Raw genomic sequence first — 15,447 nt, 5'->3', positions numbered from 1 at the left:
ATAGTTACTATAGCATAACATTCTTAGAAACTCTTTAGTTGTGAATGATGGAGTTGCTCAGCTCATTCTTGGTTCAGTTTACTAAGTAAAATACTGCATGTCAGTTTGGCTGAATAGATATACTACTAGATTTATTGAAGTACAGCGGTTCGACATAACTGGAACAATTAAATCCATATCTGTTTCCTGGTTACATGTTTTCAAAAATCCTGTTACCACATATGTGAAGAGAAAACATGCGCCTTTTGCCTGTTTATCTTGATGTAAATAACCTTAAAAGGAACTGGATTCGTCCAGAGATCCATTATTCACCAAATGAAAAACACTATCACAAAATAGTTTTGATCTGATCAACTCTTGGAAAAGAGAGGAGTAAAAGCAGAGCCTTAAGAAGCTTGTAGTACTGTATTGATTGTCTGTTACTGGGTTTCTGTATGCCATAAAGTATGAGCTACATCAAATAGAAACCAAATAAATATTATTAATTGTACAAATTTATTTTTCAAATGAGGAAGACCTCTACTCCCAAGTGTGATTGCATTGTAATGAGACAGACCATTTTCCACATTGTGAAATATTGCACCTTTTGAGGTTTTATAGTGGGATTTTATACCTTATTAATATCACAGAAAACTTTATTTAAATATCATACTGGTTTAAATCAAATGGTTTAAATTGTTTACAAATTGTCTTTTAGTTTGAGATGTGTCTAATGGTAGCTGTACACTACTTATACCAATTATACCTAACAGGATTTTTCTTATTTTCTTACTTAAGTTTAAATTTGTGTTCAGTAATTGCCTTCTAATTTCAAGAAAAATTGTATATTGCAATTATTGTATCAGTAACGTATATTTGTCATATGTAAGTTAAATCTGAAGTTTTCTATTGTTAATCTCAACTGAGTAACTGGCTGTAGGTCATAAAATATATGTGTATATTTTTTAATGTATTTTGACTCTCTGTTAGTGTAAGTTATTGATCGACACAAATAATATTCAATTACTTATGTTGTAAAAGGGTATTTAATACAATTACTGAATATGTTTATGGTTTTTATAATCTTTGTGCTTTACTACTTATGGCATTCATTCTCATTACATTCTCTTACCACAAGTGACATTACTATACTTAAACTTATTTACCCCTACAATTTATTTTTCACATCTGTGTTCTTATTGCCACTGTAACCTAGAAAAATATGACCGCATGGGAGCAAAATCATTTGCTCTGTATATCATGTGTGTTACTGTGGCAGCACAATGTGAAAATCATTCCTACTATTTATGTCTTGGGGTGGCAGCATTATAATTCTTACATTTAAATGATTCTTTTTTAGCACTGTCAAAACCGTAAGAGTGTTTTATTTGTAAACCCTTCAGAAATTTTGTCTATCAATGACACCCCCAGTAATAATTGTAATTCTCATGGTAGTGATATAAAAAAAATGTCAACTTGAGAAACATTTATTTAATGAACTTGTAGATAGTACTTTCATTACTACTAATTGATGAATTAATGGATTAGATTGATTGTTCTTCATTTAATTCTCTTTTTTGTTTATTATTTTTATTTGAATCCTCTATGGTGAGTAAATTCTATTGATTTATGTTTTTACAGCGTATGAAGTACTGAAAGATCCAAACCAGAGAAGAATGTATGATACTGATAGTGGTGAATTTGGAGGTCATGGTGGATTTGGTGATTTCAGTGGGTTTGGTGGTGGCTTTAGAGGAGAAAGTTACAATTTTAAGTTTCCTGACATGGGAGACTTCGATTTTGAAGATTTACATAAAACATTCCAACATGTAAATAGTCACTTTCACAGTCAGCGAACAGGTCAGCGTAAAGCCAGAAGTGCTCATAACTCCCACTTTGATAATTTTTTCCAGGATGTAAGTTTATTCAGTTTTATTAGTAATTCTAGACTTCATTATTAATAATTTTGCTTACTGAAATATCTCATCCATTGATTTAGTATGAAAATTGGAGTCAAAGTATCCCAGTATAATTTATTTTTTCTGCTATGAATAAGTTTCCCAGTCCTGAAGAAAAAAGAAAACATCCCTGCTAAGTCCAAATTGACTTTTTACTAAAAAGAGCTTTTGTATAGTGATAGAATCACAGACTAGCCAATAAAAAAAAAATTAGACATTGAGAAGTAAGTATTATTTTTGTGAAACTCATCGTTCATGTGTGTCCGGAGAGTTTTTTATTTGCACACCCGTGGACCACAATTTTCACAGTGTTTTTCATATTTTTTTGAAACATAAGTAAAATACAATAAAAGATTTTTCTTGTCTAAAATATTGTCTTTCATGTTCGTTATTTTTCTCAAGGAATAAAGATGTTTTTTCAGATTGTATTTCTGAATTCCATAATTATCCCAATAAATTGAAGGGCCAAAACTGTAGTCCATGCAAGTTCCATAAAATTATTTGCTTTAGAAGCTGTACATGGCTGTGAGCAACATGTGTTTCATGGGACTGGGAACGTGTTAAAATTAGAAGTAGTCACTAAATATATAGATTATAAAGTAAGGTGTGGTCAGCAGAGCTTAAAAGCTTTGTTCGCTGTCATCCAATGACTCTACTGTTTTTAAAATGCTTCCACCACATGTATGTTGTAGTACGAGATATGGCTTCTTCACTGAATGGTTACTGTATCATGGAATAAGTTTCAACAAAAAAATTTTGAAGTTGAACACAAAATTTTATTGCTCTTCTCTGTTCCATGTCGCGAGCTCACACAAGGTCACATGAACACAATGTACCCAGCCAAATGTAACTTGAGACTGGAGTGTCGAAACATTATGAAATTTTGTATACACACCCGTCAGACATCGTACTATATAGTCCTTGATTGTCCGAGTGATGGCACTACTTGTATTGACTACAGAAATGTAATTTGGGAACTTTCCAGACCTACTATGTGTATATATATAATTTGGTAGCAGAGATTTGCCGGTTGAAGCACAAACTTTAAGAATTGAAGTAATGAATTGTGAACTATGATTGTCTATCGCTGTGTGAGCTAGCTTTGAATTGATTTATTATGAACATCTAAAAACCAATCTATAGATGTTTTTTTTAGTTTCATTCTGAGTTTCAAGGGTTAAAATTGATTTTTGATTCTTTTTTGAAACCCTGGTTTTTTAATTTCTTGGTAACAAATGAAGAAATCAACCTGATTTTTGGAGAGTGTAATCTTCATGTCAATAAACCAATTTCTAGATTTTTTAAATTCAACCTTGAAAGAGGATGAAGAAAGGTAAAAAAATGTTAGAATAATGATTGTAAATTTTCCCAATCCCAAATATAGTAAATCAGTAGATTATAGTATTGTAAATTCAGTAGATTTGGGTTTGCAAATACTCTTCAGACAAATATTTAAAAACCATTTTTGGGTTTTTCTTTAATTCCAATTTTTATAAGGGATGCGAAGGTATATGATGGCTCAACCAACACAGCCACTGCCATTGTATGTATGACTAGCTGCATATGCCTTCAATTGCTTGTCTAATAAACATAAAATAAAAAGATTGACCGTTATGGGGAATGCAAGTAACCATATAGCACAGGCGAAGCTGTGATTGGGCTTTAGTTTTGTTATGAATCTACTGTAATTATTCCTTTTTTTGCCTAGTATTTATAAAATTGATTTTTTATTAACCTACTAATGAATTGTTATTATCATTTTAAATATGTAATAATACTCTTCATAACTTACTCTTTTTTAAATGCTCAAAAAAATTACCATTTAAAGGAGTTATCATATTATATGATGGATCATCAAGTGAATTTATGGAATTTAGGGTAAATTAGAGAAAAATAAAAAATTAAAGAAAAACAAAATACTGTTAAAAGCAATAATGTCCTTAAAAATTAATTATTAACAAGTGGAAAAAATTAAATTAATAAATATGAATTTTAATATGCAATGGTGAATTTTTAGGTACATTAATTTTAAATTCATGAATAAATGAGTAGTTCTGTTTTAAAACTCTTTCTACATTATAAGAAAATTTAGAAAACTGTGATGTCCAAGAAGTTTTGATCCATTTCCTCCATAGGCATCTAGCCCCTGGTCATAAATTAACAAATTGAAGTATTGTGATAAACAAACTATTCAATTTTGGATTGTTTTGACGATTTTAAAAAAGTATAAAAAAACATATTTTTATCAAAAAGGTTTCATCTTTTTCATCAGTCCCTTTGGCGCCCATGGGTTTCTCACTGTAGTCCCTTCCATTAGCAAAAATTTAAACATTGTAATTTTAGAATCATTCTTTTTAAAAATCTGTTCTGCCTTCAGAGAAAATTAGTAGTTGACAATATTTACTACAACAGTAAAACCTCTCAAAAATGGAATCTGACGGAACCGAGTAAGAGTTCCATTTTGAAGAAGTTTATGTCTTGCAGAGTTTTTAAAAATTGAGCTAATTTATTGTGAGGTCCTGTGTTATGAATTAAATGTAAAATGAAGTTAGACAAGGATAAACGTTTGGAATAATCCGGAAATTATACTGCATATAGAAAACATTAACTAATAATTTTCAAAAGTTTTTCAGTTACACTAAAAGAGGGTATTTTTTATTTTTACAAGTTAGTAATTTTTCATTTAAAAATTACGTTTAATTAGAAGAAATATACTTAACCTAAAACACAACATGATCTAACACTAATTCTAAAATAAAATATTTTCTAAAATAATGAAGTACAGTTTTGTTTCAGTAATTTACTCTTGGAACTTTCATTTTCAATAATATTTCTAGCAATTAACATATTCTGTCACAAATCATTGCTGTTTATTAGAATCATGAATTCTTCCAGCTGCAATCGTACTTAATTCTTCTCTAAAACTGTTTATTTTGTTTTCTGTGTCCTTATCCTTCTTCTTCTTCTGAGCTTTCATTAATTTTGCTAGTTTCAGACAAAATAAATTCATCTACAGTCTGAAATCCTTCTTCAGTTACCAAATCACTATGAATACCCACGTAATCTTCAGCATGGACCAATGTTTGACTGCTTTCTTGCAACAAAAATTCAACTTTACACAATATTGTTGTATTGCACAAAGTACATGCATCATGAAAATAACCATTGATTTCTGTGCAGAAACCAGCTTCTTTAAACGCATTTTTAAACAGTTATTTGTAATTTGTTTGTATGTCAAAGAGAGCCACCTTAGTGCATCCAGAACGGTAATTTTATGCATCAGTTCTTGAACAGACGAACATGAATCCATACTGGCGACTAGCAACTGCAGAATGTATTTCTGATATTGAGTTTTTATGTTTTTAATAACTGCCTGATCCATCGGTTAAGTTACACTAATTGTATTAGGAGGAAAGAACACAACCTTTATGTTAGACTAATTTCCATGAGGGTGACATGAAGCATTGACTATAAACAGTAGATTATTTCTATTTTCACTAACCATTTTTTCATTTAAATTATATAGCCATTTTTACATTATGTTAGATGCCATCCAAGACTTTTTATTTACATACCATTCCATTGGTAACTGACGGACGACATTTTTGAAACAGCGAGGATTTCAAGATTTACCTATCACCAGTGGTTTAATTAATGTGCCATCCCCAAAACCGTATTCCAGAACAGTCACTCTTTCTTTGGATTGTTTGCCTCCAACACACTTCTCATTTTTGAAACACACTATTTTTTTCAGTAAACATCAAAAAATAAACTTGTTTCATTGCAGTTACCGATATTTTTTGGTTTGTAACCTGTGGTTATTTCTTTACTTTTATTTTTCCAGTCGATAACTATTTCTTTGTCTACATCTTTAGCTTCAACTGAAATTTGATTGTAAGAAATATAATGCTTCATACGAAATCTTTCTAGCCATCCATTAGAAGTGCTAAATGTAGTAACTCCTAACTTAGCTGCAATTTCTTATGCCTGTTGTTGCAGGATAGGTCCCGAAACAGGAAGATTTTTTGATCTTGTTTGTATGAACCATGTAAATAAAATTGAATTTATTTCTCCATTTTTGCCTTTAGTCTGACGTCTACAATTAGCATTCCTTTCACCCTTCGACCATTCTTCCTTGATTTTATCTTTATTTTTTAAAATATCGTAAATTTGTATTTTTCCACAATTAAACTTTTCACTAAGTTCTTTGATGTTCGTTTTAGAAATTAGATTAATTACCTATATTTTGTCCTTTAAACATAAAGTATTTTTTCTTGGCATAATTATGAGCAAAAGAAGAAAAACGCACACAATTTAAACTAAAATAAATACGGTTTTTAAAGTGTTAGATTAAACTAAACATAAGGGAACATATGATAGATTAAACCAAAAATAAGGGAACATATGAACTGCATTTAAACTCTCAACAGATAACAAACGAACAAACAACACAAAACTATATCAATTTACTTCTGCAACAAACTGAAAACTATACTGCTGCATACCGCGGTGTTCAAGGCACTGAATAAAATTATTCTCAGAACTGTGTGTGGATTTTTACATGAGCTGCTGTCCTGTATCAAAATTATTTAATTTATTAATGACCGTCGGGTTATGTTCCAAAAGTTTAGAACCAAGAATGTGACTGCATATAATTAAATAAACGTTATAGTACTATATTATAATAATAATCACCTACTGGATTTATAATTTGCAAATCGTGGGAGTATACTATCTTTTTTTTTAATTTCCTTGCCGTTGTATGGGACAAGATTAATATGCAAAATTAAAAGTAAAATCTATATTTCCCTTCCATTTCTGAATTGCGGAGTTTTGCATCTTGAAGAAATTAATTTCTATAAAAATATATCGGGACTTGGGAAACTGTATGTTTTGAGGAGGTTCTGTTTTGTAGAAGTTTCACTGTATTATTATTATTATTATTTAGTCAAAAGTAAATTTTTGTAAATATTTGTCCTTATGCATCTAATCAAAATAATCTACCAGTTGTGTTCTTTTAAAGTTGCCTATTTATTTAATCATGTTAAAATCCAGATGATTTTTCTCTTTGCGAGATACCTGAAACTGTATCATGTCAATTAACTGAAATCAACTTGTTGACTTTAAATTTATGTATTTAACTTAAAAATTTACAAAAGGTGGAAAGTTTACTTTTTACTATAATATACAGATATAAAGAAGGAAAAACTATCAGTTGACTGTGGAGAAGATGGTAAACTCCAACTGCTTAAAAACGAATGATTCCATTACTACTGGTATGTATGAATGTGTATGTATATATTTTCAGGTGTATGTGCGTCTTGAGCGGCAGGAACATAAAATGTCAGTAATCAAGGCCATGTTTAATTAGCTGATTCCCATAGATCACTACTTGATTAATGCTATTTTTAAATAGCACCAATAATATTTAATTATAAGGAAATAATTAATATATTTATACTTATTAATATATTAATTATATATAATTAATATATATTATATATATATATATGTATATATATATATATATATATATATATATATAATTTAATTATACCCAGTAAATTCATCCTTTGGGGATGGTTGCCTAATTGTATTGTCATCACTAATTGGAACTGAATGGTGTACCTTTACAGTCAGTAAAGTACATTTATTTATTCATTATTGCTTTCTCTTTGCATTATGTTATTCTCTTTTCATATCAAATTTGTGCAGTTATTTATACTTGGTTTAGTACCCTTCATAAAAATGTAATTCCTATGTAAATTTAATTATTTTATGCGTAAAGGAATTATACATACAAAGAAAGAAAAAAAAACATTAAAATATTTATAACTAGCTGACCCAACAATGCTTCTCCATTGCTAGATTTGAGTATATATAGATTAAATGAACACAAATGAAAGTTTGATAAAACACTAAGAAACCGAACATTATGGAACAAAATTTACCCTTTCCCTTTTTCCCATCTCTTCTTCCCTTTCTCCGTATATACCATTCCCTTATTTCCCTTTTTCCACTTTTCAAAAAATATTCCTTTTCATGTAACTAATATATTCTGAATATGAGCCAAATCGGACCATAAATGCAATTTTTCCAAATATCTCAACTCCAGTGCCATCTAGTGGGTCCATTTTTTTCAGAGGTATTTCTTTCCATGTAACACATATTCTGAATATGAGCCAAAATCAGACCATAAATAGAATTTTTCAAAGTATTTCGACCCACAGCGCCACGTAGCGGGTCAAAATTAATTCAGAAACCTTCATGGGCTTGCGCACAACTCACCAAAGTTTCATCGCAGTCGAATGAATGGTATAGTAACGCATATGGGACAAACAAACATTCATTTTTGTATATATACTAGCTGATCTGGCAATGCTTTGCTGTTGCTAGACTTGAGTATGTGTATAGATTAAATGAACGCAAATGAAAGTTTGAAAACATTAAAAAACTGAACATTACGGAACATCACAAAATTTAACCTTTCCCTCTTCCCCTCTTCAACACTTCCATTCTTTACCTTTTTCGCAAAAATATTTATTTTCACATAGCTAATATATATTCTGAATATGAGCCAAATTGGACCACAAATGCAGTTTTTCAAAATACTTCAACCCCAGCACCACCTAGTGAGTCCATTTTTTGCAAAATTATTTTTTTTTCACGTAACTAATATATATTCTGAATATGAGCCAAATTGGGCCATAAATATAATTTTTTGAAATATCTTGACCACAGCACCACCTAGTGGGTCCAAACTAATTTAGAAACCTTCTTGGGCGTGTGCACAACAACTCACGAAAGTTTCATCCCAATCAGATGAATGGTATAGGAATGCATTTGGGACAAACAAACAAACAAACATTTATTTTTATATATATATAAAACATAAGATTTATTGATACATGTAAAATGATTATAAAATAACATCATTAAATTCTGAAAAATATAGTACTAATAATTTTATTATAGTAAATCAGAATGTTGGATTTAAGGGCACAAAATAATCCTGATTGCTGAAATGGTTGATACTTGAACATAAAAAACTGTAATAATATTTTTAGCTTCAGGTCTATTACTGTGTACAAAATATATAGTTTCAGTAGTGATAGCACAGTTTACTTTCCTGGCATCATAGCTTTAGAGCTAGCTGCAAGAAGGAAAGAATGATAATCAGTCAAAAACGGTGTTGTGTTATTTTTTTTAATTTCTCAACGTTTCATGATCCAGAGACCCCAGAAAACAAAAAAACGTGGTGGGTAGTGTTTGTAAGTATGTTCTTGTATTGGTGTGTTTGAAGCTTTTGACTGGATAAACCAATTTTTATGAAACTTTGCAGAAACTTGTATATTTGAGGCATATAGCCTGATATACACGACCATATAAGATTCTAGTAAAACTTTGGTGGTCAATATTTCCAAGAGGGGTGAGGGGGTTTGGAGGTCAGTTTTTCAAAATTTTGTAAACATAATCCCACTTTATATTGAACTTAATTTAATGAATACATACGTGCATGCTTATCTTATCATTTTTTTAAAAAGATTTTTCCCAAATTGCTACATATTTTTTAACCAAATTTTTTAAAATATCTTCCTAGGTATAGTAGTGCAAGCAACACCAAAAAATACTTTGGAGGCAATATTATGGGTGAGAAAGCAAATCAAAGTTTAAAAATAATGATTTTTTGAATTTTTCAAAACTTTTTTGGGTTTATTTAAAAATTGAATATTATTAAAAGTTTAAAAATAAACTTTTAGTAATAATATTACAATAAAATTTCATCATAATTCATCCCCCACTACCAAAAAAAGAAATCTTAGATAGCTTTTTATTATTGGTTGTTCATTTATCAGTGGAATGTTTTTTAGTTTCTTCCATTTTTTTCATAGTAAATGATGAAAAATCAAAAGGTATTCTTGAAAGATGATTTTGGGAGTAGAAAAAAATACAAATTTTTTTCTTTTAAAATTTCTTTCGGTTTGTTTAAACATGTGTTAATTTTGCACTAAAACTTCATCATAAATTATCCCCACCCCAAAAAATAAATCTTGGGTAACTTTTTTTGTTATCTTTTTGCATTGTATAATAATAAATAACCAATTCCAGGTGAGTATTACAACTTTGTTAACATTTTTTTTGATCATTCATGAAATTCAGTTTGTCATACCTGCCCTGTTGATCTGGCATAATTTTTTTCAGCACTTTGAAATGTATCAGATGAAAAGAAATCATCGCAGTTGAACAACCGGTATCTTGCCAAGTGATTCTTTTACTTAATTTGGTGTTATTTTAATTTGGCTGTATTTATTTCATTTGGAATAAGTTTATTTTTTCCGTTTAGGATATGTTATTTGTCTTCGATAACGAACCTCATGGATTTGGTGGAGGCGATTCATTTTTTGGAAGCCATTTCGGTCATCATGGAAATGAGAACCATCGTGATAATTATGAAAATGTTCAGGGTTATTCGGGACGATATCAGCAGCAGCAGCAGCAGCAGCAGCAGGGAAGGCAGTGTCGTACTGTAACACAAAAAGTTAATAATATTGTTACTACCTACACTGAATGTTTCTGAATGACTTTTTCTTTAATTTTTTCAGTATGTTTTTATTTATTTTTCATTCTTCATATTTGTTTTTATTATCAAATTAAATTATATATAATGTAGTTGTGATTTTACACTTCATTTTTGCTTTCAGTGTTTTAAAATTACTTTTTCTTTTAGTTTAATATCAAAATTTTGTTACAGAAGAATATAATGCATTCATAATTTGTCCCAGAAATTGCCTTAAAAAATAGCATTTGTTTGTTTATATATTTATTTACTTAATAATAATGATATTGTATTATTATCGATAAATAAATATTTATCCTAATAATTTGGTAAATACCAGTTTATTCCATATCTAATCATTTTAACATTTAAGTCATAATGTTCAATTCATGTTAAATATTGATTTATTTGTTAAACGAGTAAAAAACTTTTATGCATGCTCAGTCTGTAATTATTCTTCCTTTTCTGATTCATAGTTATACAAATTTCATGTTGGTTTTTTTTTTTAGGTAAATAGTTAAGTCATCAATTCTAAATTCACCTTTTCTTGCTCTAATTAAAATTAGTCTTTTATTTTTAATTCATAAAAACAATCGCAGAAAATTGTAACTAAAAATTTAAATCGTAAATTAATCAGAATAATATATTTATTTATTGTAGCCTTGTTTTATTTTAATTTAATAGGTTTAATATAGGTTTTTAAAATTATCTGTCGGACAGTTTTAAACATTCATTACCAAAGTTTAATTACCGTTTAATAAAAATGAAATGTACATGATTGATTATTTCATATATTTTTATACAAATAAAGGTCATCCAGAAAGTAAAGAATGCAGTTAATAGAAGATAATTATCAGGTAATTTACTAAGTATTGGACCATAATTATTTTTCAACCTGTTCACCATTGATATTGAGGTTTAAGAGCTTATCATATCAAAACATGATTTAATGGAATTGAAAAAGATTGTATTTTTTAACAGTGCTTATTTTCAGAGATTTTGTAAACGATATTTGTGAGACGCTTATTTTTTTACTTTTTTTGTTCTTTTGCCAAAAAAAAATACACAAATTCCAAGTTTCTCTATACGAATTTTGTGATGGAGAAATCTTGAAATTTGAGAAAATGAATCTTGCTGTTTGTCATAGTAAATTGTCTGTATGAATTTTATATAACTATTTTTTATTTCAGTTCATAATTCACAAGAGAGAAGTGTCAAGAAGATGTGATTTTTGAATTAACATTAAATAAAATTATCTTCATTTTGTTCACCATACAATATCTCCCTTTTAATTCTTGCAATAAAAATTTATTTGAATTTAGGTACCTAAACACAAATAGATTTTTTGACATGTATTTTAATTTACATGGTTGAATTAAGATTAATTCAATTTTAACTTATGTCAAAATTGAAACAATGAAATTTACTATTATATAAACCCAGTTGCCACAGAGTAAGAATGCAAGAGAATTAGATGACTGAATTAACTTCAACTATTTGCTATTGCGTATATTAAAATATTCTTTACTTTCTGGATTGAACAATAACTTTTAAAAAATGTATTATCGTAAAAACAAAATAATAGTAAATATCTTTCTGGTTGATAAATCACATATACTTTTGTAGTGTTTAGTTTGCTGTTAGTAAGCAAAGGATTTATGATCTATATGTATGTGTGTGTGTATATATTATATATATATCTATAGCTGTTTGCACACATAAGGAACACTAAATTAAATGTATATCCAACGTTTTTCTATTTTATTATTGAAGAGGATTGTCGTAGGTTGTTATATGAATTTTTGGTTGTCATTGTGGTTGTATATAGGCCTTCCACTAATTTAATATGAGGCAGTTATTTTTTTATGTCTTTTGTATTAATTTGAAAAAATCTAGTCAGCAAATATTTTTACACAATTATCTCTTATTGTTTTAGGAAAAAAACTATATTCTTTTCCTTTCATCAGCTTATGTATTTACTTTCTTCTTTTTTTTTTTTTTTTTGAGGGAAGATATCATTTGGAAAACGTAGGTATGATGACTACACATAATTTTTGTTTATTTCTGAGTTTTTTTTTAACAAAACTGAGATGCAGCTACATTCAGAAATCAAAGTAAAATGTGGCAATAATATTAAAAATAAGTAAACCGAAAGGTTTCTTTTCATTTACAAAAATGTTGTATATAAATTTCTCTTGATCTGAATTGATTACTTTTGTTAATTTTCATCGCTTGAATTCAGATAGAACTTTTAACTATTATTATTTAAATTTTATTTTTAAGAATTGCTCCTGGTTTTTAATACTACATCCTCACTTTAGAATTTTAGCATTATGGATAATTTGTCATCACCCTCTTCTATTCCATAAAAATAGTGATTGTTAAAAATTCTTATGTTGACATATTTATTATGCTGTGACCAAAGAGAAAACTGGCATAATGGTACTTTTCTCTAAAGTCTGATAATAAGATTTAAGTATTAATGTCCTATCATTGGGTCCGTTGTATCAGTTTACTGTGTGTGTGTGTGTGTGTGTGTGTGTGTGTGTGTGTGTGTGTGTGTGTGTGTGCGTGCGTGCGCATGCGAGTGCGCACAAGCACACTTATTTTAAAAAATGTTAGGATATGGTTGTGTTGCCTTTATTATAGAGTATTAATTAAAAGGTATTGTAATTAAATTTAAATAATTTTAATAGTGTAAATTATGTACAGTCAATAATGTTTAATGGTTAATAAAAATATTTGTAAATAATGTACATTGAGAATGTGTCGACTAAAATATATTGATTAAATTAAAAATTTAGTAAGAAAAAGAAATATTTATTGATTAATTATTTAAGAAACTAAAATTTAAAAGAAATATTTTGTAAGTTATTTTTATAAGGCTGTGGCATAAATTAATGTAAAATCAATGTAATCAATTATATTTCAAATAAATTTGTATTGTTTAGGCTAGCAGTTTATTTAAGAGAGCTTTTCACTGGTATTTTCAAGATTGATATATTTAGTATATATCCAATGCCTATTAATTTATATTCTTTTGCGAATCTGTGTTTATAATAATGTGCAGCTTAAGAAAGAAGTACTTTTATGCTTCTGAAAGTTATTTTTAATTATTATGCTAAAAGCTGTATTATTTTATTAAAGTAGAAAATATGATTAGATAAATATTTATTTTAGAGTGACAGTTTGATTGTAAGGAGGAGATATAATAATATTAAGGAGAAAACAGAAATGCAAGTCACATAGTGTTTTCATCTTATATTATTTTGCATTTCATATTTTACACATGTTATATTGTGTAATATTTTTTGCTTCATGGAGTATATTTATTCTTATTTTTCTTCTAATTTAAATAGTAGTTAATGTTCCTTTATATACTAAAGTGTTATATCTGTTATTGTCCAATTTACTTCACCTAACATAAACGTGTAAAACAATTTCTTTTATGTTTTCATTTAGTTAAAAAGAGAAGTAATTTAACACTTCCTTTTTACCTAAAATTATAGCTCAGTTTTTCCGTTTTAGACAATAAATAATAATCACAGGCTATTTATGAGAAAATAAAATTATTTTTTTATTTTTTACAATTAAAATTATCATTGGAAGAAAATTGTTTTATTTGTGCCAGAAATAAATCGTACTTTAGTTTCGGTAATGCTAGAAAATGATCAATAATTACTTAATAGATGGTATTAAATTGCATTTTTGGATATTTGTTTCAACATTCTGAATACAAAATCTTTCTTTATCTTCTCTATTAGTGGAAGTATATATTCTAGTTGTTTTATTCTAGGTCAACTAAGAAAAATATTGATTTCATATTGAATCCATATTGATTTTTTTAATAATGGAGTAGTGGTGAAGTTTGGACTGCTTTTCATATCTGGCTTGCAGGTAGAGAGTTACTGGATTTCCTTAATTGTTACAGCAACATATAAGAATTTGACGTAATAAAAATGAACATTATTAGTGATAGAAAGGCAAAGTATTTTTATTATATCTAATAATCACTACTGTCATTCAGAAAGTATGTTCATAGCCTGAAACTTAATATTATGTTTAAAAGTTACGACAGTTTAGTGATGGGTTGTAGTCATTCATTAATGACTATAAGTATCTCACAGTCAAAATTACAGATTCTTAATCGTCAGTATTCTTTAGAATTATATTTTAATTTAGATAATTAAACTGTTTGTAAAGAAGTTTAAAAGAAATTACTAAAGTTAATTTTTTTATATGTTAGAAGGAAAAATGGAACTGTAAATTGTGAAACCTTGATGCTATCACTAGTCTTTAGCGCTTATGTTTTAACAGTTATAGTTAGACTTTTTGACGTGTCAGAATAGTCATTTTTTTTTTAATACTTTCTGATAACGCTTTAATGTTCCTTGTAAACAAAAGGATTTGAAATGAAGGTACATGAGCTAAATGAAATATATATAAGATGATCTTGCTAGGTAAATTTATTGTAATTTTTGCATATTGGCTTTCCATTTTTTCCCCTAGGTATTTGGTACATGCTTGTAAAAAAATTATATTTAATATATAAAAAATGTATTGAAGTGTGGTGCTAAGTCTGGGAAAATAAATTGTTTTTTGTAATTATTTTAGTACAGTTAATTTTTCAATTACCAATATCAAATATCATAACCAATATTTTCATTTAATGCATAGTGTTTATAAATTAAATACCGTTCAGATGTGTTGAGTTGGTGACATACGCGCAATATCCTTGTATCCATCTAGTTTTTAAATTATAGATGTGTGGGAGAAATCATTAAATGAAAAATTAATTTCTCATTAATGAAAAATTTATAGAAGTCTATCCTGTAGCTTTACATTAAATTTATACATAAATAATAAATACACAGGCCTGCAATTTAATGATCAAAAAATTATTTTTAATTAGATAGCTGATTCTTATGTATTTGTGGGTGCTGAATCCAAATA

At 28.1% G+C, this 15,447-nt stretch overlaps 1 protein-coding gene across 2 annotated transcripts in view; it reads left to right on the top strand.

The window, feature by feature from the left end:
- Window positions 1-15,102, top strand: part of LOC142323502 (uncharacterized) — a 37,875-nt gene extending 22,773 nt beyond the window's left edge. For both annotated transcript variants that reach the window (XM_075363240.1, XM_075363239.1), the window contains exons 3-4: window positions 1,621-1,895; window positions 10,282-15,102. In XM_075363240.1, the coding sequence (XP_075219355.1) occupies window positions 1,621-1,895; window positions 10,282-10,515 (509 nt within the window). In that variant the 3' untranslated portion in view covers window positions 10,516-15,102. The remainder of the gene's footprint in view (window positions 1-1,620; window positions 1,896-10,281) is intronic.
- Window positions 15,103-15,447: the final 345 nt, after the last annotated feature.

The sequence above is a fragment of the Lycorma delicatula genome, chromosome 4 (genome assembly GCF_047948215.1).
Source record: "Lycorma delicatula isolate Av1 chromosome 4, ASM4794821v1, whole genome shotgun sequence".
NCBI classification, from domain to species: Eukaryota; Metazoa; Arthropoda; class Insecta; order Hemiptera; family Fulgoridae; genus Lycorma; species Lycorma delicatula.
Note: the sequence above shows the minus strand (reverse complement) of the source record. Positions and strands in the feature narration are given on the sequence as shown.